The 24,260-nt window shown below is 41.9% G+C and overlaps 3 protein-coding genes across 4 annotated transcripts; 1 reads left to right on the top strand and 2 right to left on the bottom strand.

Annotated features, from left to right (window-relative positions):
- Positions 1–100: 100 nt before the first annotated feature.
- LOC306706628 (regulator of nonsense transcripts 1-like) lies at positions 101–14,766 on the bottom strand. 2 transcript variants are annotated; one of them, XM_079173772.1, is made up of 24 exons: positions 14,464–14,766; positions 13,732–13,868; positions 12,566–12,655; positions 11,560–11,727; positions 11,273–11,453; positions 10,527–10,688; positions 10,129–10,213; positions 9,808–9,906; positions 9,306–9,420; positions 8,829–8,988; positions 8,556–8,674; positions 8,197–8,361; positions 7,899–8,013; positions 7,554–7,697; positions 7,203–7,416; positions 6,742–6,859; positions 6,323–6,479; positions 5,816–5,958; positions 5,426–5,600; positions 5,077–5,158; positions 4,664–4,825; positions 4,293–4,561; positions 3,934–4,053; positions 101–2,602 (listed from the first exon to the last, which is right to left on the bottom strand). In XM_079173772.1, exons 1-23 carry the CDS (start codon positions 14,632–14,634, stop codon positions 3,937–3,939), a joined length of 3,348 nt encoding a protein of 1,115 aa, XP_079029898.1. In that variant the 5' UTR covers positions 14,635–14,766; the 3' UTR covers positions 101–2,602; positions 3,934–3,936. The 2 variants fall into 2 exon arrangements, with proteins under 2 accessions (XP_079029898.1, XP_079029899.1); XM_079173773.1 differs by having other exon boundaries at positions 9,306–9,414.
- A 1,507-nt stretch (positions 14,767–16,273) lies between these two features.
- LOC306706415 (pyroglutamyl-peptidase 1-like) lies at positions 16,274–19,759 on the bottom strand. The gene is made up of 5 exons (XM_079173493.1): positions 19,621–19,759; positions 19,095–19,147; positions 18,741–18,857; positions 18,381–18,613; positions 16,274–17,782 (listed from the first exon to the last, which is right to left on the bottom strand). The coding sequence occupies exons 1-5, from the start codon at positions 19,649–19,651 to the stop codon at positions 17,566–17,568; spliced, it is 651 nt and encodes a 216-aa protein (XP_079029619.1). The 5' UTR covers positions 19,652–19,759; the 3' UTR covers positions 16,274–17,565.
- Positions 19,760–22,127: 2,368 nt separating this feature from the next.
- LOC306705647 (transcription factor JunD-like) lies at positions 22,128–24,094 on the top strand. The gene has a single exon (XM_079172459.1). It carries the CDS (start codon positions 22,379–22,381, stop codon positions 23,309–23,311), a length of 933 nt encoding a protein of 310 aa, XP_079028585.1. The 5' UTR covers positions 22,128–22,378; the 3' UTR covers positions 23,312–24,094.
- Positions 24,095–24,260: the final 166 nt, after the last annotated feature.

Below are 24,260 nucleotides of genomic sequence, written 5' to 3'. Positions count from 1 at the left end.
CTGCAAGTAGTTCCTATTTGAGAGCATTTCATGCTAATAATGAGTATCCATTTGCAACTTGAGTGACAAACAAATAAGAAACACAAGAGTGACGTCAACGTGAAGGAGCAAAAACAATGAGCAAACTTTAATTTTCCAAGATTATCAAGAGGAGCATTTTAGTGAGCATAATCGTAGAACATCGATCAGCAGATACACAAAAAGGTGCAGACACACAACTGTTTCACTTCAGTTCTAAACAGCAATAAGCCAAACAAAGACTTTCATAGCAGGAAAACATCCAACTCAAAAAGTTACCCTCTAGTCACAGGACGTGCACAAACTACTGTCTATGTGTAGGTGAGTGGTGCAATCAACATTTATTGGTATTTTTCTATATTCCTTAAAAGACTTTGACTTTAAATACGTCAACAAATGAGTGCTTCTAGCTAGTAATGGTGATCTTAACCAGAGGGTAAACAGATACTTCTCTACAGATAAATTCATAGAGAAAATTATAAATAATGTGATGTCCTACGCAGTAAGATGTACCGATGCACAGCTGAAGTTGCCCAAAATCTCACCTGCTTTGGTTAGTAGTTCATTATCGTGGGAATAAAAACACCTAAAATAGCTCGTTAGTGACACGTTTTTCAGAAATGTGTTGAAATCCCTGTAGCTGCTTTTTCTTTTCTGTCATTCTGAGCACCTTTCAGCGAGTGCTCTGTACGAGCATTCATGACGGGACGTTGAGCTTATTGAAACCAGCTTCAGGTCAGAGGTAAGGTAGCTCGTCATGAGAAAACACTCCAGGTTTGACAGTGATGTTTTCAGTGCTGTGCGTTTCACAGAGAACATAAGTAGTTATTACGCCGCATAAGAAAACGAAATACTGATTAAAAACAAGCTTAATGGAAACGTCACTAGTGTCCATCTAAAGCGCGTGCAGGTGAAACTAAAACACAAATGTTTATCAAAGTTATAGAACAAACTAACTGTTCAGCCCATGACATGATAAACTACTGCTTGTGAAAGTTTCACTTTTCTATAAGTGCAAGAGTTTAGGACAACAAAAGGTCCCAAAAAATAAATAATAATAAATAATAAATAGGGGAAGACCACAATGTTACACTCGGGTCATAGTGTCTTAAGAGCTTTTTCTGCCAAATGTCACAGTGCCCGTACAGCGTGTAACCTCTTGAGATGTAACCATGGGGCTTTCTGAAATGTTGACTATCATTCACTATCATCTAACACGGTGAAGTCTATGATCGAGTTTCTCTTCAACACATTCCTGAGATGTGGCGTTTAAAGTTTTCACCCTCCTTCGTACCGAGTCCACGGGCATGAAAGCTCAATGTCATGATTTCTGTCATAAAAGTGATTTCTTAATTCACTTCACTGCGATAATCCGGTGCTTAACTTGCACATAAATAATCTCATGTATGCATGTTTTTTTTTTACTTTTAGAGGAGTCTTTTGGGAATAACTGCTCTTGATTTGGTTTATTTAATGCTTTTAGCTATTTATGCTCAAGATGATCCCCGTCTGCTAGCTTTAGGGTCAGCAGAGAAGAATGGCCGCTTCCTGCAGTTGCAAGCTGGTTATGGTGTTCACTTTCACTCTTTTGCAGCACTAAGAAGATACATTTAGAAGAACACAAACTAAATTGTCTCACTATACTCATTTATCTTTGGAGCTCACCTCCTCATTTCTGGAGACAAAGATGTTTTTCTTTTACATTTATGTTTTTAAAATCTAATTCCACCACTTGTTCTTTGCAGACCGCGTTGAAAGACGGCCAACTACACTGGCTTGCGTCACAGAGTACCTCGATGAACACAGCCTTTATTCAGAAAACTTTCCAGCTCAAAGCTGAGAAAGAAAATTGAATGATCCGTGGCTGTGTAATCCTCATATTTCATTTGATATCTTTGAGGCACAACACCACACGCACTTTTGAGTTCACTTGAATAGCCAAACGGTGTTTCCACTCTTCTCTCCTGGATTGCTTAGATGTGATCAAATGCAGAGCCTCAATTCAAGCCTTTGAGTTTAATAGTTGCCGTATCAACCGCTTTCAAGGGTTGTGTCCCCTTTTGTTTCCTCCCTCACTCTCCAAGTCACAGAAGACGTCCTGTTGAGTTAGCTTGAAGGACATTTGTGCGAGATGTTTCTCCATCTTTCTCAGCCTTTGGAGCAAGATTCCCAATCATACCGCCTGGAGATCTCAGAGGGTTCAGGGACCCACGATGGACAAGATGACACAGCCCCCCCCCCAGAATCGTTCGGACCTTCCGCCCTCCTTGACCCGTCGAAGGTCTCGCCTCTCCGACCGCGTTGCTCCGACAACGACAGTTCCCTCCTTCGCCATGTCCTCGCGCGTGAGCAGCAGAGCCTTCTCTCCTCCCCCAGCTCTCTTCCTGTCCAGCTCTACTCCCATTGCTGCTCTCACTCTTGTGATTGGTTGGTTTCTCACGGTCTCTCTCCTGTTACTTTCACACAGTGGTGCTTCGGTTGTAGCAGTGGAAAACGGGTATCCATGTCTGTTCTTTTTTGTTATTACCCAGAATAAAATGCCATTGAACTAGGCTTCACACAGGCCTAGCTCCTTTCCAGCAACCTGAAAGAAAAATACAAGACATGTATATAGAAAATAATACTTATTTGAGGAAATATTCATTAGACTTTTAAAAGAGAAACTTTTTATTGAAAGGAACAGTTCCATGTTTTGGAAAATGCCTTAATGTCTTTCTTGCAAAGAGTTAAATGAGAAGATCGATACCACTCATGTAGTGAATATAAAGCTGGAGCCAGCAGCCAGTCACACGAGATCAGAAATCTTGGGGTAACAACTAGCGAAGTACAGAGTTCTTACGGCTTAATGCAAGTTAGATTCAAGACTTTTTTTAATGCCACTAAGAATGAAATTTAAGACGAACTTTATTACCAACATTTTAAAAAAACGACATAAATTACTTAGCGAGGTGGAGACGAGGGTAAAACAGAACTGTGAAATACCTGGCGTCTGTTAGCAGGCTGACTTGGGGACATGTTGGATTCACCGGCCTTGATTAAATACACTGTGCCACATAGACATGGCCTGGTACTGGTTTAAGCATCGCTGCAAAATCTTGATTTGAACAGCCAATTTTCATTGAATTTGCACTTCTCCGTGTCGTCGCTAGCTAGCAGACAGTTCATCTGTTCTGAACAAAAAAGATGAATTAAAATCCTACTTCCCATGTCTGAGCATTTTTCAGAACTTTGAAAGATTGATTTAAGACATTTTAATACCAATCAAGGCCTTATTTTTATATAATATATTCAATGTTCTTTCATACTTGTGAAGGATCAGTGGGAACAAATGTAACAAGATCCGCCTACTAGCACACTTAAAGCTCACTGATGAACACATTACATCACATTTGTTTAATCTGTGCTATTGTTTTACTTACTTTTTGTTTTTACTCTTACATTTTTGTACCGACTACCTAAATCAGGATCATCTTTATTCGGTTGATTGTGAATGCACATAAGAGGAATTTGACCCTGTGTTCTGGCATCTCTCCCAATGTATTTGCACAGAAATGGAAATATCAGCTAGGGACCAGGACAACAAAGCTGCAAAGATAATACGAACTAAAACAACGAACAAATTAGCTGTAACATGTTAATTAATGGATCTTTAGCGATGCTGATGGGCTGATTTTGTTACATGAGCCAGGTCAGCTGTTTCCAGTCTTTATGCTAAGCTAAACCGACAGCTAGATAGATCACTTTATTACTCACAAAATGAAATTGCACTCAACAGCCTAAGCACATCGTGGTATTAATGCTCTCATCTAGTTAACTCTTGGCAAAGAGGTGAATAAGCATGTTTCCCAAAACGTCAAACTACTCCTTCAATGCCAATGAGTCCTGTTACGTGTAGTCCACAGTGGAGTTACTCACAGTCTAGTACTGGGACAGTCCAGTCACACCGTGTTGGTAGGCCCGCTCCCCCTGGTAGGTGGAGTCCTGGGACAAAGCCACATCAATCTGGGACTTGAACTCGTCTCCTAGGTAACTGTCCTATAATGGGACAAACAAAAAGTGAAAGAGGGTCAACGGTTGCGCCTTCATTTCTTTCCAGGCAGGAAGGGAATAAGTGGTTTTGGACAAAATGAAGAAGTCGTTATTTGAAGAGGAAACCTGGACAAACACTTGGAATAAATGTGCTAACAGTCCTGGCAATGGCTGCTGATTGCTATGAATAAACAGACTACAAACAGTTTGCTTCATTAAGTGCACCTACTTAGCAGTGAACTAACCTGTGAGAGTTCAGGCTGGGAGAGTCCAGGCTGGCTCATCTGAGACGGCTGGCTCATGTTGATGTAGCCCTGCGTCAGAGGCCCCTGGGAGAAGGGCTGGGAGCCCAGATCCTGGCTGGCCTGGCTGCCACTCATGTGGCCACCATGCCGGTCTGCTCCTCCATTTCCTCCACTGTGGTTTCCCATGTTGCCGCGGTTTCTTTGACGCCCACCTCGAGTCCCGCCTCCTCCTCCACTGCCTGCCTTTCCTTTCATTCCTCCACCACGACCTGGAGGACAAAGATGCGTGTTTTATAGCAGCTTTAACTGAACATGTATGCCTTTAAGAACTCCACACGTAGTATTACTCTACAGTTTTATGTCTTAGTCACCTGCTGAGGGCCCATTGACCTGTCCCATGTACCCAGGTGGAGGTATGGGGGGCATCACAAGGTTGAAGGGGATGGGGATGTTCAGAGAAGTCATGGGACTGGGGCCTGTGCCGATCATACCAATCTGGTCGTGGGTCTGGAAATACATGTTGGACGAGCGTCCTGTAGTGGAAAGAAGGACAGGTTAACTGTACTTCCTTATAAATTGTATGGTGGTGTGCAGAGCTAGTTTTGTCACACCTGTCCAAACACATGGCTCTTGTTTCTGTGATTGAGATGCTTTAGTAAACATTCAACCTGTTGGCAACGGACTACCAAAGCAGAAACGCTCATGTCCTTTGTTTTAGTGTTTTTGAGTAAGACATCGTCTAACATTTGAAATATAAATCAGTGTTTTGTTAAACACTCCTCACCGTTACTGCTGCGGTCATAAACAGATCCAGGAATGAGGGCTTCCCTGGCATCATACATGGCTGTGCTCATGAATCGACCCCCCTGCAAAACAAAAGACGAAGAGGTGTTGTTTTGAGTGTTTTTAGGACATGCCTCATTATTTCTGGCATGTTCACTGATTTATTACCCTGCTGTCTTTTAAGTACTTGTTCTACGTGCACAAGGACATTTTGAATTGCATCCTAAATCCTTCACATGCCCCACAGGAAATTAACATATTCATGATCCAGTTAAGAAACCCATATTTCAGCCTTCTATATGCGCTGTGTACGTAATATATATACACACACACACACACACAAAACTCACAGGGTTGATGGTGTTGACAAGCTTGCGGGGCTTGCTGAATTGCATGAGGCTCTCCCTCAGATTGTTAAGGGGCCCTTCAACCAGGACCTTCTGCTCCTTGTAGTAGTTCAACAGGTGGTTCCACAGAGGCTGCTTGGACAGGGCTTTGGGGTTTCCCACAATAATCACACCATACCTACGTGACATGAGCAGTAGATGACTTAATGGCTCAAAGTTATAGTTAAGGATGCGTAGGAATAACAGTGATGACAATAACATTTCAAAAATACTGAAGAGAACCTGAACTCAAGAATAAACCACAGTGTAAAAGACCAAAACATTGATGAAATTAGACGAAGGGCCCTCCGGGGCTTATGCAAACCGGTATTGTTGTGTTTTGTGGAGTCCTACCTGGCCCTGGTGAGTGCCACGTTGAGACGTCTGGGATCATTGAGGAAGCCGATGCCCTGGTGCTCATTGGCTCTCACACAGGACAGAATGATGAAGTCCTTCTCTCTGCCTTGAAAGGCGTCCACGCTGGCTATTTCCACCTCCTACAGGAAGAAATCAGTCGGAAAAACTGAATACCGCAACATTTTTCACTACACCACATTTTCACAGAATTTACATTAAATTGCAACAGCTTATGACCTGCGCAGTCAACTTTGATCATTTTAACCACAGAAGGTGACGGTCAGCGCCGTCTAAAAACTAGAAATCGCTACCTGATTGTACACTGCTCTTGCTAATGTGAAACAGAATGTTAAAGTCTGTGTAGTTTGCAAACCTCTTGTCAGAATTCAAACTTGAACCGCTGTGCACAAATATATTTATTTTACAACACACACTTGGCTCGCATATGGTGCCAAACACTTTAACTTTCTCTCAATACAACATTTAAACTGCAAAGAAGTTTACCTGGTAGAGTTTGGTATGGAGGGAGCCACTGAACTGCATGTACTGGACCAGGTAGGACCTCTGTCCCTCATAAGGTGTAATGATGCCAATCTGATTGGGTTTGGCTCCAGCTTTCAGCAACCGTGTGGTTATTTTCTCCACATTGGCTGCCTCAGTCCTGCATAGACAAGTAGGGTGATTACATGACAAGAACATTTGATATAATTTGCCACGGCACAGACTAAATATGCTCGACTGAAACACTGCACAGAAGGTTATGTGATATATCTCTTAAGACTAAGCAATGTAAATGTGCCGTCACTGGCTGCGTGTGTATTGAGTTAAGGGCTGAAGTGACTCGTTTCAGGTTTACTGCTTGAAATAAAATTGCAGGACGAACATAAATATCAGGTCAACATAACGATGAAGAAAGTCGAGACCTGTTGAGATAGGATGTTCCAGAGCTGGCTATTTCCTCTTGGCCTTGGGTGACATAAAAGAACATGGGCTTGTCAGGCTGCGGCCACTGGAAGTCAAAGCCTTTCTTCACACGGTCCGCTGTAGAAGAGACAAACACAGATAAGACTCAGGACTAGTGCAGCTGATGTACAGGGAAGTATACTGAGTGGAATTAGCCTGACAGGCTCAGCTGCAGACGTCATGTGTATCTATGTATTACTACACTATGATGGATACAAACAGGAAAAAGTAAATCTGAGGTAAACATGAGGAAAATGGAAAAAATGACGTTGGGCGCTTTTCTGCTTTGAGTTTTTTTAACTCGAGGCGCTCAGCAACACAAAAGCAGCTTCACTCTCACAGAAAACAATTACAAGAAGGCTGCTAAAAAGCGCTCTGTCTAACAAAAGTTTGTTTTCGTTTGCGTTTGTTTTCATCTCACCGGCAGTGACTCCATTCTGCAGAGAGCCCTCATAGAAGATGTTGGAGGGGAAGGCGCTGAGTGCTGGATGCATGCGGTACTGGACCTGCAGACGGATTGGCCGGATCCCCAAAACTACCAGACGCTCAAACAGAGACTGGGACAGACCTGCTTTTGCTGCCTTCTTACACATCACCACAGGGCCCAGCTGGCAGTGATCACCCACCAGAATCAACTGTGGAAAAAAAGAGAGTCATCAAGACCAAAATATTGTGGACACTGTCGACCCAAAAACTGGGGAATGACAGCAGTTTAGGCAGAGAAATGATGACACAGACTATCCAGATGTACTTTCACTTATGAAGCTCCTACCTGTTTGGCCCCCAGAACGACAGGCACCATGCACTCGGGTTCAGTGGCCTGAGTGCTCTCATCAATCAGGATTGAGCGGAACTGCATCTTGGCCAGACGGGGGTCCCCAGCCCCGACACAGGTAGAGCAGATCACATCGGCATTCTGGGAAAAGCGAAGGAATAAAGTAGACATGTTTTGGAACAGGGAAATATTACTTGTTGCAAAAGATTTTTATAAACCATTTCCGTGACACATACTCTTTCCATTAACTGGCATAAAAAAAATGAAGCATTTAACCATATAACCAAATCTAAGGTGACGTGTTTAGTAGCTCTTTGAGTTCAGTAAGACCAGTCTTAATACCATGAGCAGCTCCCTCTCAGCAGTGCGTCTCAGAGCTCTGTAGCGCTTCTCGTCTGAGGAGGACAGCTCTCCAGTCTCGTCCTTCAGCTGTTGGAGCTTCTGAAGCTCCGGCATACTGCAGGTATGAAAAAGTTCAATACAGTGTGAGCTCAACGTTGTGCGCTTGTGTGCAACGACTTACATCTGTAACCAGGTGTGTTACTGAGCAATATGGAATTATTATGCATATCTGACGGTAGTACACACACAAAAAAAGGGCCTTGCAAAATTGTTATCAATCATAGCCATTATGTGTCACCTGTCCATGTTACGGGTCTGGTTGTGCAGCGCCAGGAAGGACACAGGCGAGTCGATAGCCTCCCTGCTCTTGGCACACAGCCTCACAACCTTGAGGCCGGTCTGATGGATCTTCTCCGTCAGCTGGTCGACGGCAATGTTACTGGGAGCACACACCAGCACTGGCCTGGAGGGACAAACGTTACAATACCAGCAACCATAACACATTCTTCAAGAATGTTAATCAAGATATTTTTTACATTTATAATAATAATAAAATTACGGTTTATCCTAAAAGACAGATGTTAAGTTACATGTTGAGTAAAAGATCACAATAAAACCAAATAGTTAATTAGAAAGTTAAAAAGACTTGTGTCTTACCCGTTGCCCTGTCTGGCCAGGTGGTAGACGACGGTCGCAGAGGTTACCGTCTTCCCTGTGCCAGGAGGACCCTGGATCAGACTGAGAGGACGCTGCAGCACCGTCTTCACAGCGTACACCTGCATTACAACAAACCACATTGAAGTGAACCCCGGGGGTGAAAGACCTAAAATGCTGTGTGTGAACTCTGTTATGTTGTTCGTGTGCTCTGTAATGTAGGGTAGATCATAGGTATAGCTTTCCTGAAAATATATAGAGAAGTCTCTCACTCACCTGTGAGTGGTTAAGGTCAGGCAGGCCTTGAGCGGTGAAGCGTTTGGGCAGCTGACACTTGATGACCACGTCCTCGACCTCATGTCCCAGCAGCTTGTGGTAAATGTAACCAGACACTGAAGTTTCATCCACCGCAAACGTCTTCAGGGCACTCTGCATCCTTTATATCGAGACAAAGTTATAAACTATAAAACCTTTGCCAAAATAAACTGCCCCAAAATATTTGCAGTTCCAAGGAATTGTTTGATTAAAGTTGTTAATTGCACATTGAACAGCTTCAGACTCGATCAGACTCATACACTGCAGTGAAATACAAAAAGCTCTTTAAAGCCACCTTTCACTAAATATGCATATTGCATAAACTCAAACAGGAAATAGATCTTTCAACTAAAGATGTGCTGAACTGATTCATAAAGTTGAGTGTCGGGCTTTGCTCACATACAACACAACAGAAGACAACAGTGTGCGGCTGAATACCTGTCAAAGGAAGTGGACTTCCACACGAAGTCGACCTGAAAGTTGTGTGGGATCTCCACGGGAGCCCCGGCACTGCTCCTGAGCTCTATGGCAATCTCATCGCCATAGTCTGGTACTTTCAGTCAAAGAAGAGGTAACTAACATTGGCAGCACAGTGTAATGTGTGAGCCGTTTGTCAGTGCATATAGGAATTAAGTACATAAATGAATCTTTGAAAATAAAGCATTTACTGCAAGCTAAAACAAGAGGTATTGATACATTTCAGTAAAAAATGTTGTGATAATATTCAGCCTCAGGCCTTATTGCCCAAGTACTGTAAAACCACTGTAAGGAAGACACAAGTTTGCAGACATTGTTGTAGTTTCCTACAGCTGCCCCTAGATGTTACTAAAAATCCTTTTATTGATGGCATGTTAAACTTAACTTAATAATGATAATATATAATAACATGGGTAAAATCTGGTTGAATACAGATTGTCTATTGTAACAGTCGTAAGGATACTATCAGGGACTTTGATGACATGTCCAATGCCTTTCCATGGAGGAGCCAGGTCTCCTTTGTACCTCAGACAAATTTCATCTCCCTGCATCAGTCGCATGTCTACAGGACAGCAGATGACATGGACAGAAAAAAGATGACTTGATTAGGTAAACATCACTGCATGGAGTTAAAGCAATATTTAAGAAGAAAATAACAGATATATCATTGTAAGTGTCACTTATTTTAGAGTGTCGTTGGAATAACGTAAAAAATATTACTTGTAGACAAAGTATGATGATGATGATAACAATGGAAACTTGAAGCAAAACTATAAATACACACCTGAGTCTGTCTTGGGAAGACTGAAATAAGCAATCCTCTTTTTATTCAGGCCCAAGTCCCATCTGACAGTGATGTTGTCTTGAGTCTGTTAGGAAGCAACATTAACAAATATGTCACAACAGCAGAAACAACCTTAACTCAAAATTAAGCAACAGAAGTGTAGTTATTGGATGAGAAACAATAGTGGATCGATAATTCACCATGCCTCTAAGAAGTACAACAAAAACATAGAGAATTTCTTTTAACTCAGCTTTACAGAATAAATACATTTCTACTGAATTGGTTTGTTGATTAATTGATTATCTGTAAATTACTCATTGACAATTTTGACATTCTTATTTGTTACAACATACACAGGACAAATGTTTTTATACACAAATTCATATTTTTTCCTCGACCTGAGACTCTTTAAGTTTCTTATCGTAGTCGGCCTCCAGCTTCACAAGAGGACCAAAGATGTTCTGGTACTGGTAGGCGTCCTCGTAGCGGAGCAGCACATGTTGGGGCTCCTCATCCACACCAGGCTTCTCCAGGTCCTCTAAGGTCGCAGTGGGATTTTCCTACCAAAATAAAACACACACACACACACACACGATCACACAGGATGAGAGAAAGTTTAAAATACGGATAGAAGTTGAGCAGAGTGTTTTCTTTTAATATGCTCAAATTTCCTAATTTCCAACTTGGAACGATTCAGACCATTTTTTCACAAAAGACGTTTTGACATGCCGCAGTAGCAAAAGCACAGGTGTAAGTAATAAGTTGAATTGTGGCTGAATTCCAATTAGCTGCTTCAGTTTCAGGGTCCTGGTGTTACTGGAGCACTTTAATAGAACTGAGCCATTGTTAAAGTTAAAAGTTAAAATGTCTGCTGTAAAAAGGTCAATGAGCACATAGAAGATAAATAACAACTGTTAGGTATATGTGACAATGAATACAACAGGAAACTATATAGGATAGAAACACGAAACGGGAGGTGAAACAAACAGAATAGCTCAGCAATATGCAGCAAACCCGACTATATCTGGTTCACTGTTTAGATAAGCCCAACCCGTGCTCACATTCCAGTTATGCAGGTCTAGAATATTGACATAGTACAATGGTGGGTGTGTGTGTGTGTGCTACAACTGTTACATCGCCATACCTTCCACAGTTCTTCCAGCTTGTTGATCTGCTGGGCGGTGATCTGACGAGCCCTGAGCTGCTCCTGCTCTGAAGGGATTTTCACCAGCCAGGACAGGAAGCAGCGGTCCTGGATGAGAGGCTGCCACTGTGAGCTGTCCCAGTTGATGTCCTTCAGGCTGCTCTGGCTGGCACATGGCTGCCTGCGTTACAACCACAAACAACAATCAACAATCTGTATTCTCCTTGATTGCCCCATGAGCAGGATGGTCAGTGTGCATGGGCAGCTACACAAAAAGGCCCCTTTACCTGCACAGTAGCACCACTACGGAGTCGGCCTTGGCAGGGATGAAGCCCAGAAGGAAGACATTGCGACAGCCACAGTTGTAGCACTCCAGTACCGTTTCCCCAAGAGGGCCATCTTTATGCAAGGTCACCTCCTTGGACTTTGCTCTCACCAGGTGGTTTACAATGTGGCTAAAAGAGAAGAGACGTATAGGATGAGGGTGTTTTGTACATTATTTATGCTTCCTCACACACACAGGTCTTGACAATTTGTATTTTATTCAAACTCAAAATACAACATGACTGCTCAAGAATATAGCAAACATATCTCTAAAATGCGCTGAGGATAAATGATCTGTATTATAGAATTATGACCCCTAAAAACACAAGGTGCAGCATACAGCATAATGCTGTTTCTTATAGCATTTTGCCTAATAAGTGTTTACTAAAAGAGCTTTAAATACAGAGAAACAGCTGACCATCATACAAGTTCAGCAAAACCTCAAGTAGTTGTAAGTGGGTTCACATTATGAGCGAATGTGTTGCTATGCAATTATTGCCTCGAGCTACCCAACTGCAGTCTACAGTGTCACAACTACCAGAGCATGAAGTGGCAAAGCGGCATTAGTTGCGCATGAGTGATTACTGATAACGCATCAAAGTTCAGTTTTGGTACGAATTGAACTTTGTATAAGAGGAGACCAGGTGTTTAGACCAGTGTTCTTCTCATTCACAGAAATTAAAAGTGTCATTGCTGATGTTTTTAGGTTTAGTAGAAGGCTGAAAAGAGCACCTAGTGAAGAAACTGATTAATTAAGATTTTCTTTGGATCAATAGGTTGAATTACTTAAAAGAGCCCTCAAAAGTCAGTAAACATGTTTTTAATTTAGTTTTTAACTCGTCATAACCACTTGTGTATACATTACTCCTGCTATGATGATATTGTACCTGTACATTTACATTACATTCATTTAGCTCAGTACACCAACACGGAGGGTCAATTTTAACCTGATAAGTCTTTATATCTTACCTGCCGGATGTGTTTCCACGGCCATTACAAAACCATTTCTTGCTGGTGTTGCAGTAGACCACACAGGCTGGATCATGAATACCACAGTAGCTAAAAAAGAAGTGAGTCAAAATTAAAAAAATAAACACAAAGTACTACTGTTAAGAGCATGGATCGGTTTAAAATCTATGTCAGCAAACAAAACAAGACAAATAAGCACAAAACACTGACTCAGTTTGGATTATACTGCAAGATCGCTGGTGTCGCAAACCCATTCTTTACTGATGCAACCAAGATCAAAGTGACGCAACAATCCATCTTATAGTTGTTTTATAGCCGTCTAAAGCAATAACACATGAGTGCACAAAGTCATTTTCAACAACAGAGTGACTTGCAGTAGCTGATGGGATGGACTCATGTTTATACTTACAGTATGTGGTGTCACCATTCTATAACTTGTCTAACAGAGAGTAGTACCAGGTTTATGTGTCAATAGTAAGTTGCCCTGCCCAGTACTTACGTTTATGTATAGTATTTTTTGGTAGCGATTGTTAGAAATCAAAAATCTATGGAAACATAATAACAATTTTTATTTATTTAAAGGATTCAGCTGCATGTCATAAAACCCAAAATAAACCTGTATGTGGCTGATGAGAATCAACATAAAAATAATAGAGACAACTGACTTTGTTTTCACTGCCAAACTTCAGGGAAAACAATTTAAAACATTTGCATTGGCTACTGATCTGCTGGTGAAAGACATAGTGATCCATCACTTGTTCTATAAAAAACTAAACAAACTCACAATCGAGGCAACTAATAATGTCTGGGATGACAAGACAGCCAAACTAACAGCTGTCAGACAACTTGTTAGTAAAAGCGCACACAAGCTGCAATAATAGTGATTAACAATAGTTGACATTAGACACAATACAAGATGTTCTGATATTGTGGCTTTCTGTGTGAGTGTCTGCAGAGAAGTTTTTTAAAACTTTGAACCAGTTTTCTGTTTCTGTTTCAGACATTTTGGTCAACAGAAAATTCCCACAACCCCCTGAGACTCAACGGAGTATAAAAAGGGGGCTATGAAGTTATATATAATAACAACAACCATTAAAAACTGCAAAAATAAAATCATAGCAGGAGCTTCGGCACCCGTCACATTAGTCTGGTCCTTACTACAGTACCTGCAGGCATGTAGAGGCAGATCCTTGGTGTAGTAGGTGTCCTCCTCATCCTCCTCAAAGTTCAACTCTGCGAGCAGCTGACTGGCTTTAATGACAGGGTCATCACCATTCTGTAGTATACCGTCAGGGCCATTCACCTGAGGAGACAGGTGTATACAATCCCAACTATGAACTGAAACTAGAGGTCAACAGTACTTGGGATGAACTAACAATTAAGGATCACAGATAGACAGAAAACTGGACAGTCACCTAGATACATAAAGCTTTAAATGGTCATCTATTCCACTGTCTGTCACAGCAGCTAACGGTTTGCTGACAGCAATATCAAACCGACTGTATCCAACTATGTGTTGCTACAGATCTGATTGTTGTTGTTGTCAGTGGGTGTTGTAAGTATTTAGTACATAAAGTACAGAAAAAAAACATTTAAAAAACGTACAATAATTAGTGTAAATATGGGCATTTGAGGTAGATCGGTCACACTAGCAAATCCCTGACACTCTTGCTTTGCATGTCAATAAAGCTAGCTGTGCTGGCAGCTAGCTAACAGTGCTTAGAAGCTAGCATGCTAGCCAATTAGCGGGAATAGGCATGGTAACCGATGGGAGGCGTCACCGTGCTAACCGTAGGTGGCCAGCGGTTGTTGTTAGCTCTCGTTAGCTAAATTGACATTGTGTCAACACAGGAGAAGACGTGTTTAGACTCCGCGCCGCCACAAACAACCACTCGCACCTGGTGGTCCAGCTGGCTCTGGGTCTGGCCTTGGGTCTGGGTCTGGCTCGGCAGGGTGAAATCGGTGAAGTCGTACTCGGAGCCCTGGGTGTCCGCTCCCAGCAGCTCGGCTTCCTCGGTGTCGAGGAACGTTAGAGTCTGCGAGCTCGGCCCGTACGCCTCGACACTCATGCTGTTGCCTTCTTGTTACCGGTAAACTGTTGCTATTCCAGAGGGAACCGAATAACGGACACCCAGTGTTGATGAGAAAACTACAAACGCTGGTAGAGAGAGAGAGAGAGAGCCTCTACGGCTGCATTCCGTTTGTCTTCTCCCCCCGCACGTTTCCTCTCCTCCCTCACTCCCACTTATCTCCTACAGTAAGTCATCTGTAGGAAGTAAAGGAGACAAGCAGACATACGTGAGCCCAATATACATTTCTCACGTGGTCATAAAATTCCCTTTCTGTCATTACATTTTTTATTTTATTCGAAAGTGTCAATGCTCGGTGATAAAAATAAATAAAACAGTAAATGATCCAGAGTTAGACTGGGAGCCTTGCAAATTTGTTCTTCTAATTTTCATCATAATTTCATTATAATGTTGTTAGGGCACGTTAGAAATAGAATAAAATTACATAGTTAAAATGTATACACAACATAATATAATAATCCAGAATACATCCACCCATACATCATGCCACAGGTGTACATGTGTAAGTTAAAACAAAGCAACTGAAGGAATAGAAGAGATAAAGATCAACAGACGGACAGTATTAATATCAGTGTAGATATCAGAATCAGAACCGTTTATTGCCAATGTATGTTGCACATACAAGGAATTTAACATGGCGGGTGGTGCATAACAATCAACACAGTGCAAAAAGTAGAAACATATTAAAATGTACAGTCAATATAAAATAAAGTGCACAAACAAACAGATAACAGTACTATAAACAAGTGAGATGTTATGAACCTTTAGAGGGCTGTATGGGTTTTATGACGACTGGGCATTACTAATCATGTCATTAAAATACTTTCTTACAGACTTGGGCTCACTACGAATGTTGGGCCGCCTGAAAACATCTCACAACTTCTATTAAACAATAGATTTCTGATGTACATACTCTTGTCCAGCTTTGCACTGGATCATTCTGAATCTTATATTTTATTAAATGATGTATCTATATGAAGCAGATAGACTTTCAGATTTAACACAAAACAACATTGGCTAATTTTTAGATCATATATGATCATTTAGATGATACTTCAATTCAGTCAGTGACTTTGAGGAACATTGTTGTTTTAAACTAATAGTTATTTTTTTATGTCCACAGCTGGAACATTGTCTTCATTTACCATCTCCGAAGCAAGTTAAGACAGCTCTGAGGCTCTCTTTCAAATCCTCAAGTTTCATCTCATAAGTTTCTTTGAAGTTTAGAGAGGTGATAAAAATGGTTTTAGTCCCGTGCCAAACCGTAGGACTAAATATGAATCGGTGAGCGTTTTTGATCAATTTCCTATGAGACATGATACAAGAACGGTTCAGCAACACAATGTTCCTTTCATGCTGTACAGATCAGGTCAGAACAAGTTCAGCAGGTCTGTCGAACAAGAATGTACAACACGCAGTGTTACCATAACTCACCCTGCACAAGGAATGTGAAAGTAAATACAATGTTAAAGTATTTATTGGAAAACTACACACGAAAAAGCAGTAGATAGTTTCTTTATTGTGTTTTACATCTCACTGCACAACAATTCTCAATGTCTTAGGAAAAATCACAGACTTAAAACCTACCTGTCTTTCTAACATCGAAAGTCTACCAGGCCGTGACATTTTTTTTCATGTGCTTACTTAAGAAACCTGAATTACTGAATTCAGACACAAATGAAAAAGGCAACATCTGCATTTCAAACTTTGAGTGTCAAAGTAGGCCTAATCAATGTTCTAAGTCACGTTGTGATCACAGATCATACAAGGCTTTAACAGGATACTCACTTACATATTTTATTTTATTTTTTTCATGGGTGTGGTTTTTTGAGTAACACATAAACTCAAATAACCTGTGCTTGAATATTCAAGATGGAACATTAGAAATGTGAACAAGGGTTGTTCTTTGTATCAGTGTCAAAGTGCCGTTTATAATACACTGATATTATCCCTCCAACGGATTCTATAAAAAATTTACAAAATTATGTTTATTGATAAAATCATTCAAAGCTATGAGCAATACTTTTTTCGTTATTGAGAGTTTAAAAAAAACAACAAGATGTTGTACTCAAAGTACAAGCAGTACAAGTGTGAGCACTATTTCTACTGAAGATTTCACACAGACGGGGACAAATAAAAAAATATGTTTTAATAAGTGTTTTAATCATACACAGCTTTGAGCTGGCTTTGCACTACATACATAAGACAGACACATTAAATTGATCAAATTACTTAATATTGATTGTGTGTGCAACATATTCCCTGAGACAAACAAATCATTATATATGTGTGAATCTGTTAATTTCTTCATGTTCCTGTCATTTCAAAGTCATTACAATTCTCTGGTGCAAATACAAGCAATGCAATGAAAAACTTAAATCAGTGAGCGGACAGACTCACGGGTGGCAGGGGAAGGATGTGACTCAAACAGTTAGTGTAACCGTAAATGTTCCCACAGTGTTTCAACATATAGAACTTGTAGTTTCAGCTAATACCTTGTTAATACCACTATTATATCTTAGTCACATAAATCCCCCTTTCACGCGACACAATGTTTGTACATTTATAATTGTTGATGACATCTATTTTCACAGTCTTATCAGAGGCAGAACTGTAGAGACATGACCAACACTGACGGATGCCCACTATACTCCTGCACACTCATTCAAACCCATTCATGCAAAGACCCAGACCAGGTCTACAATAAACAGATGCTGTAATTAAACTTGTAAAACCTTCACGTTTTTTTAAAGACACAACACATGATTTACAATTTGGAATTGATACAACAGTTAAAAGCACCCAATTCAGACACAATCTCCTATTTTTGACAACAAACGTGAAACTCATGCCATTCATTTCTGCAGCTAACGGTTGACGATCTTGGTTCATCACTCGCTGCACTAGAACTCAGTAGTGCTCATGCTGGTGTTCATGCTTGTGATTGCAGTGCTTGTTGTGTTTGTGATCCAGTTCCAGCAGTTTCAGCATCTCCTGTATAGCGGCCTGAAGAGCTCTGCCCAGGTCCTGGCTGCTGTAGGGTTTTCCAAGTGGAGGCACATGGATGAAGGCAGAGTGACCCTGCCCCAAGTACAGAGAGGTGTAGTAGGTGTAGTCACACAGATACCTGCCAGGGAAGGATGTCAGGTTACGTAAAGTCTGCGTTATCACATTTCTACTTTGCCAAATAGACGTGAGAGTTAAAGGAATATGTACGTGACAAAGGCTTTGAGCCGACTTTGCAAAACAGTAAAGGCTGTTAAGACATTTGAAAACGAGTCATAAGACAATCTCAATTATCATGCACATTTGCAAGTATTCAGTGTAAAACCTTCTGTCAACTCGTAACTGTAGGCCTCGATATGTATGATATGAGTGACAGATGTTGTTACTTAAACCAAATTCCACAGACCAGAAAGCAGAAGACAACAAACTTATTGCATAGTTAATATAGAATAAACAGACCTCTATACATGTTGTCCTTACAAGTACATACATTACAAGTTTATGGTCTTATTCAAAACAGGCATGAAAATAGAAGCTATGCAATGTTTAATCGGCTGAGGGTAGGAAATCATGTTATCATTGACTGCATTATACTAATATATTTCCCTGTATACACAGAACCACAATAGCAACACTACTGTTATTACTGACCGTGTGGTTTTTCCACAGACTTCATTTGAATAAGTAGAGTGTGTGCATGCGTAAATCACATCACTTACCTTCCAGCATCCTTAGATACAGAAATAGTGACCCCGAGGCCAGAGTCATTGACCCTTTCGCAGACTGTATCCATGTCCAGGACAGAGTGGATGCAGTCGGGGCCGCTGTCCATGCAGCACTGGGAGGCTGGGCAGAAGCTGCAGTTGTCCAGGCGCTTGTAGCCCTTGTTGTGGCCGCACTGCTCCAGAGCGACAGTGGTGGCTAACCCAGAAACACCGACATGGACCATCAGCTGCTCACAGGACCCCAGAAGACAGAGGTGGCAGAGGTTGTTTTTTTTAAATTGATTGATGGATTTTAACAACCTTTGATGGAAAAATGGGTTTTCCATGTACAGTATTATGTATTTTATTGAATACCTGTGGCTCGTGCTCTTTCCACAGAGATGGCAGTAGGCTCTGAACAGCCTGGTATTCAACGGGCACCTCACACACATGGAGGTCTACTGCTTCACCCAGCCCCAATCGCTCCAGTTCCTGAGCACAGAAAACATATATATATATATATATATTGAATTGCAGTCTTAAAAGGTTTTAAATGTCCACAATGAAACTAAATGACAACCCCTTAATCAGGTGAGGAAAAACTCCCGACAAAGAATCCACCGTAAGTGCATTTTGCTCATTATGAAATGTACTATTTAAATGTCATATTTACATAACAATCCTTAACTGCCCCCTTTGTTAAAAATGGACAACGTGGATACTGATTACCTGCACTGCCACCCAGCTGGAGTTCACTGCATGCTTTCCAAAAGGCTCAAAACCTGCACAGAAAAGAGCAGCAAAGAGACACAGTGCAGCCAAGTAAACAATAAAGTCAATGAAGATGCTTATCTGTTTTGGACATAGGTGATACAGGTGATTGTAAAAAAAAAGGACTCTTAATTCAAAGTCCAAAGGTTGCAAGTTAAACATTAATTGTAACAGTAGCAGAGGCAGAGGCACATAATCATTTATTTCTCGCAGTTAAGCAGCAAAAAGAATTACATATATTGTTATTCAGTCTCTTCCTGATGCAAATCTTTGTTTCCTTATCTAAAACCAGCACACACAACCCTGCTCTCCTAACAGCAGCACTACTCTCTGTAAACATCAGTGTCATTACATATTTACACTATGAATACAACCATTAAAGTGCAGCTCAGACACAAGCAGAAAGCTCTAAGAGCTGCAACAGCACTGTATTGACAATAAAGAAATCCTTTAAGACAACCTCTAACCAATTAAAACCTCTCACCTGTTACTATTACTTTCTTCTTATTGGCCATTATCCTTGGTTGTTATGACAAAAGTTGTCATTGATGTAAAATAAGGGCATCAAATATCCCAAGCAAGAATCCCAGGATTGTTTACGCTTGCTGCTGTTTTCTTCTGGCTCAGGGCTCAAAGGAAGTGACACACCAGATCTGGATGGATCATACTGCCATCTACTGTACGGGCATGCAATCGTCAACAGCAGTTCCTCCCACATTATTGCCTTTGGCTAAGAAGTGAAGAAAAAACAACAACAAAGGAAGACTCATGAATTTGTTTCTTCGACATGCAGCACAAGACATTTTTTTGGAAAGACGACAGCAGAGGATAAAAACTGATCCTTTTAATCCAACAGTTTTAATGCAATAGAATGTAATTCAAGACATGTGTGTGCTGAAAATGAAAACCAAGCATCTGCACTGCATTCACAGATTAAAGGTTAGAGAAGCCGCCATGTGAGTGGCCAGCCGAAAAGAATGAAAAACAACCTCCCCTCCATCAATAACAACCGTTGATACAGCCTAGGCGTTTAACCTCCAACCAGCTGCTCCAGTTGAGCTGCTTAGTGGTTTCACTGGGTAGCTACAGGTGTGAATGTATGCAGTGTAACAGCGTGAGAGTGACACAGGGCGTTGCTGAACATGCAATGCCCTGTTGGCTTATCCCAGGGGAGCTAAAGTCAAAGGACACTTCTCCGGCTGTGTAAGGGAAGTTGTATCTTACACAACCTTTGACACACTCCATTACCTGAGTCGAGAGGACAAACCTTCTCCTCAGTTTGTTGTCATGAAGGCAGAGCTAATCTAATAGTGCCCAACAGCCACTTTCTTCATTCGCGGTGCCGTCCACACCCTTGTTGCGAAATGACTCACACATTCTGGACACTGCACCCTATGTGGCTCCAAACTGGCACACTGAAGAAAATATGCTCTCCATAGGGTGGAGATTTTTTTTCTTTCTTGGAAGAGTCTTTTGTGGTTAACGTTTCAAACAAATGTCTCTCATTCATGCCTCTACGGTTACAGAATCAACATTGATTTCTGCCTCTGAACCACATCACACACACTGTAACACACTGTAACACCTCCACCAACCACCTACACAACCTGCACTGCAGTCGCCAACAGCCCCCTCTTCTCCCTCAACCCGTTCACCTTCTTCTCTCCATCTCGCCTGCGTCACTTGCTATGTCAGCGTTGCCACGGAAACTAATGATGCCCTCTCTGCTCCGTGGTGCTGATGCAGACCGTCTGCTGACGTCCTCGCTGTGAAGGGGCGGAATAACAATATCCTAGTTTCCACCACAGGAAAACTCAATGCCTTGTACAATGCATACCGGATGTATGCTGTATTAGTCTCTTTTAATTTCTTTCTATTCTATTCTAGTATTTTCTGTTCTGCTCTATTCTATCATGTCCTATTCTATGATGATTTACATGAACCTATTCTTTTTCTATTCTGCTCTAACATTTCATTATATTCTCTATTTGTATTTTATTATTTCCTGTTCTCTTCCATGATGCTATATTCTATTATACAAGTATCTATTCTATTATTGTCTGTTCTATTTAATTAATTACGTGTATTCTACTTTATAATGTTCTATTTCTGTAATAATTTATTTCTTAATAAATGCATACGCTGAGATTTCACAGCCTTGAGAGTCATCGTTGTGAAAATAAAATCTTTTCGCCTATTATGGAACAAATGGCATAAGTGAAGACACTGAGATAGCTCAAGATCCACCAGCCATGATTTAACCAATTTCCACATGCTACTTTCAATCATAGAAAACACATGGTTTCCTCATTCTACTGTCACTGTTTCCTTCCCTTTTTCTAGAGTATGCTCAGTTCCCCCAGACACACTTTCAGAGCACTTAGACGTTGTATCACCTCATTTCATTCTCTTGGTCTTGTGTGAGGGCTGAATGTGACCATTGATCCTTTAAAGTACTGGAACAAGAGGTGTTCTCGCGGTTAGTGTTAGAAGGTTGATGAAGTGGAATAAAATATGAATTTAGTTTTTAACACATCATTTAAGACCGAATTATGTCTCGCTCCGGATCCTATAGCCTCGTTGTATGGAATAATAGGCTACAAGATTACACTTAATTGTGTGTTAAACTTATGTAGAATACAATCTAACGTTACATAAAGCTGATTATAATACTCTATTTTCTTATTGAAGTCTTTTAAAAGTGCCTTAGTTGAAGGAATATGTTCGGTAAGGCCTGTTCCTCTGTTCTTTCCTCTCGCCTCTTACACCTTCCCCGCCCAGTCTCTGCTCTCTTTTGGCGACCCCGAGCTTTTTTATGCTATGACATCAAACCACAATGCATTGCACTGTTTGTAGTTTACCTAAAGTCTCCATGGCAATAAAGACCGGTTCGGCCCCTTATTCAAATTAAACCGGAAACCAACGTCATTTTGGGCCAATCTCCGCGCTCTGGAGTGACATAATGGAATTTTTAGGGCTAGAAAGCGAGCGAGGTCTGGCGCTGCGCATAGCAGTCGTGCCATCGGGAAAAGACAATATCGTCCGCGCGCTGAAGAGACACATCAGAGCCCCTCAGGCACAACAGCAGAAGTGGTCGACTGATAGCGTGACTGATACGTAAAAAAGGGGAAGAGGAAGATCGCGTAAGAATAAGGATCAGCTGATTTCCTCATGTTTGGATCGGGATTGCTGAGAGATCATTAATGCGTAACGCTCAACACTCCCTCATGTGAGGGTGTAGAATGGAAACAACCCTCTACCCAGGCACCGCGAACACTCCGAGGTTCTTCAGCATCTATTCCCAGAGCACGATGATGAAGAAGGACATTAATCTGAACCTGGACGACCACAACTCCGAGCTCAAATCAAACCCGCTCCGGGACACAGACGGACTCCTCAACTCCCCGGATTTGGGACTTTTGAAGCTAACCACTCCGGACCTGGAGCGCCTTATCATCCAGTCGAACGGTCTGGTCACCACCGCCAACCCGGCCTCCCACTTCCTCTACCCGAAGTCCGCCAGTGACGAGCAGGAGTTCGCGGAAGGTTTCGTCAAGGCGCTGGAGGATCTTCACAAGCAGAATCAGCTGAGCGAGGCGGGGTGCGTCTCCGTGGACAGACTTGAGCTCCTCGGTTCAGCCAACGCAGTGGGCTCCGGCGGGCTTCAGGCATCAGACCTTCCTGTTTACACTACTTTGAACGGCTATGCGGCCAGTCCGCTCGGAGCCACCTCCATCAACTACTCCACGGACATCGTCCCCTTCCCGCCGCCTCCGTCTCATCTGGTCAGCGCGCAGCAACAGGCGGCTGCCGCGGCCGCTCTGTCACGTCTCCAGGCTGCCGGTTTGGTGAAGGACGAGCCTCAGACTGTACCAGACATGCAGAGCTTCGGGGACAGCCCCCCGCTGTCTCCTATTGACATGGACAACCAGGAGCGCATCAAGGCGGAGAGGAAAAAGCTGCGGAACAGGATAGCCGCCTCCAAATGCCGCAAGAGAAAACTGGAGAGGATCTCTCGGCTGGAAGACAAGGTCAAGAACCTGAAAACGCAAAACACCGAGCTGGCCTCCACAGCCAGCGTCCTCAGGGAGCAAGTGGCCCAGCTGAAGCAGAAGGTGATGAACCATGTCAGCAGTGGATGTCAGCTTATACCAAACCAGGTCCAGGCCTACTAAATGCCAGTAATGGAGCTCTTCATGGATGTTTATACGGCTCTTAAGTATGCGCCGAGGATGCAGGCCTGTATAAAGCGGAACATTTGCCTTTTGTAACACAAAATCCTTATCAGAGTATTGATATGAGGCCATTGTAAGAACATGCTTGTCACTGAGGAACAGAAGACATTTGCACAGCACAGTGCAAAACACAGACCCTGATGAGAGCTACAAGTCTACTGGAATAATGACAGGTTAGCCAGCAGCAGGTGTGGCCTGCCAGCCTCTTCAGATTCCTGAAAATCTGGCAGTGTTACGCAGCAATCAGACTTATTTTGTTGCCCTCATTTTCTTTGGGAAGCCATGTAGCAAACTGCTATGAAATGGACTGGTGTGGGATAGCGTTTATATGCGTGTAAGCGGGACAATCTCAAGACGAGTGCAACCAAACACCAGGGTGTCACCAAGTGCTGTCACCCAATGTGTAATATAATGCCTTACTTGTTTACAAGCACTTAGCAATGACAAATATATATTTTATTTACTGAAACATTTCTTATTTTACATATGGTCTTACTTCTTGTTGTTTTCTTTTCTTTTGTTGCAAAAATGAACACTGCATGTCTTGTTGCTTTCGTGTACAGTAACTATTGTATTTTTCATTATGGTGGCTGCTGTGTAGTTCTTCAGTCACCAAACCTCCACGAATGTATGTGTACGTGCTGAGAACCCCCCCTATCTACCCATGTGTAATGGACTCTCAAGTCTCTACCTGACATTTATTAAATTCACTACATTACTACAGCTCACGTGTTCTGTTTCTTACTGAGCGGGAGGCTCTGCTTGCTTTATTAGTTAAAAGGAACATTTGCTAGAATTCACACCTTTGCATGTGTCTTCTATTTAACAGTTGGCACTGTGAGTGTTGTGTTAAGTGCAGCAGGGGAAAGCTGAACCAAACCATAGATGG

Source organism: Pholis gunnellus, assembly GCF_910591455.1.
Source record: "Pholis gunnellus genome assembly, chromosome: 14".
NCBI lineage: Eukaryota > Metazoa > Chordata > Actinopteri > Perciformes > Pholidae > Pholis > Pholis gunnellus.
Note: the sequence above shows the minus strand (reverse complement) of the source record. Positions and strands in the feature narration are given on the sequence as shown.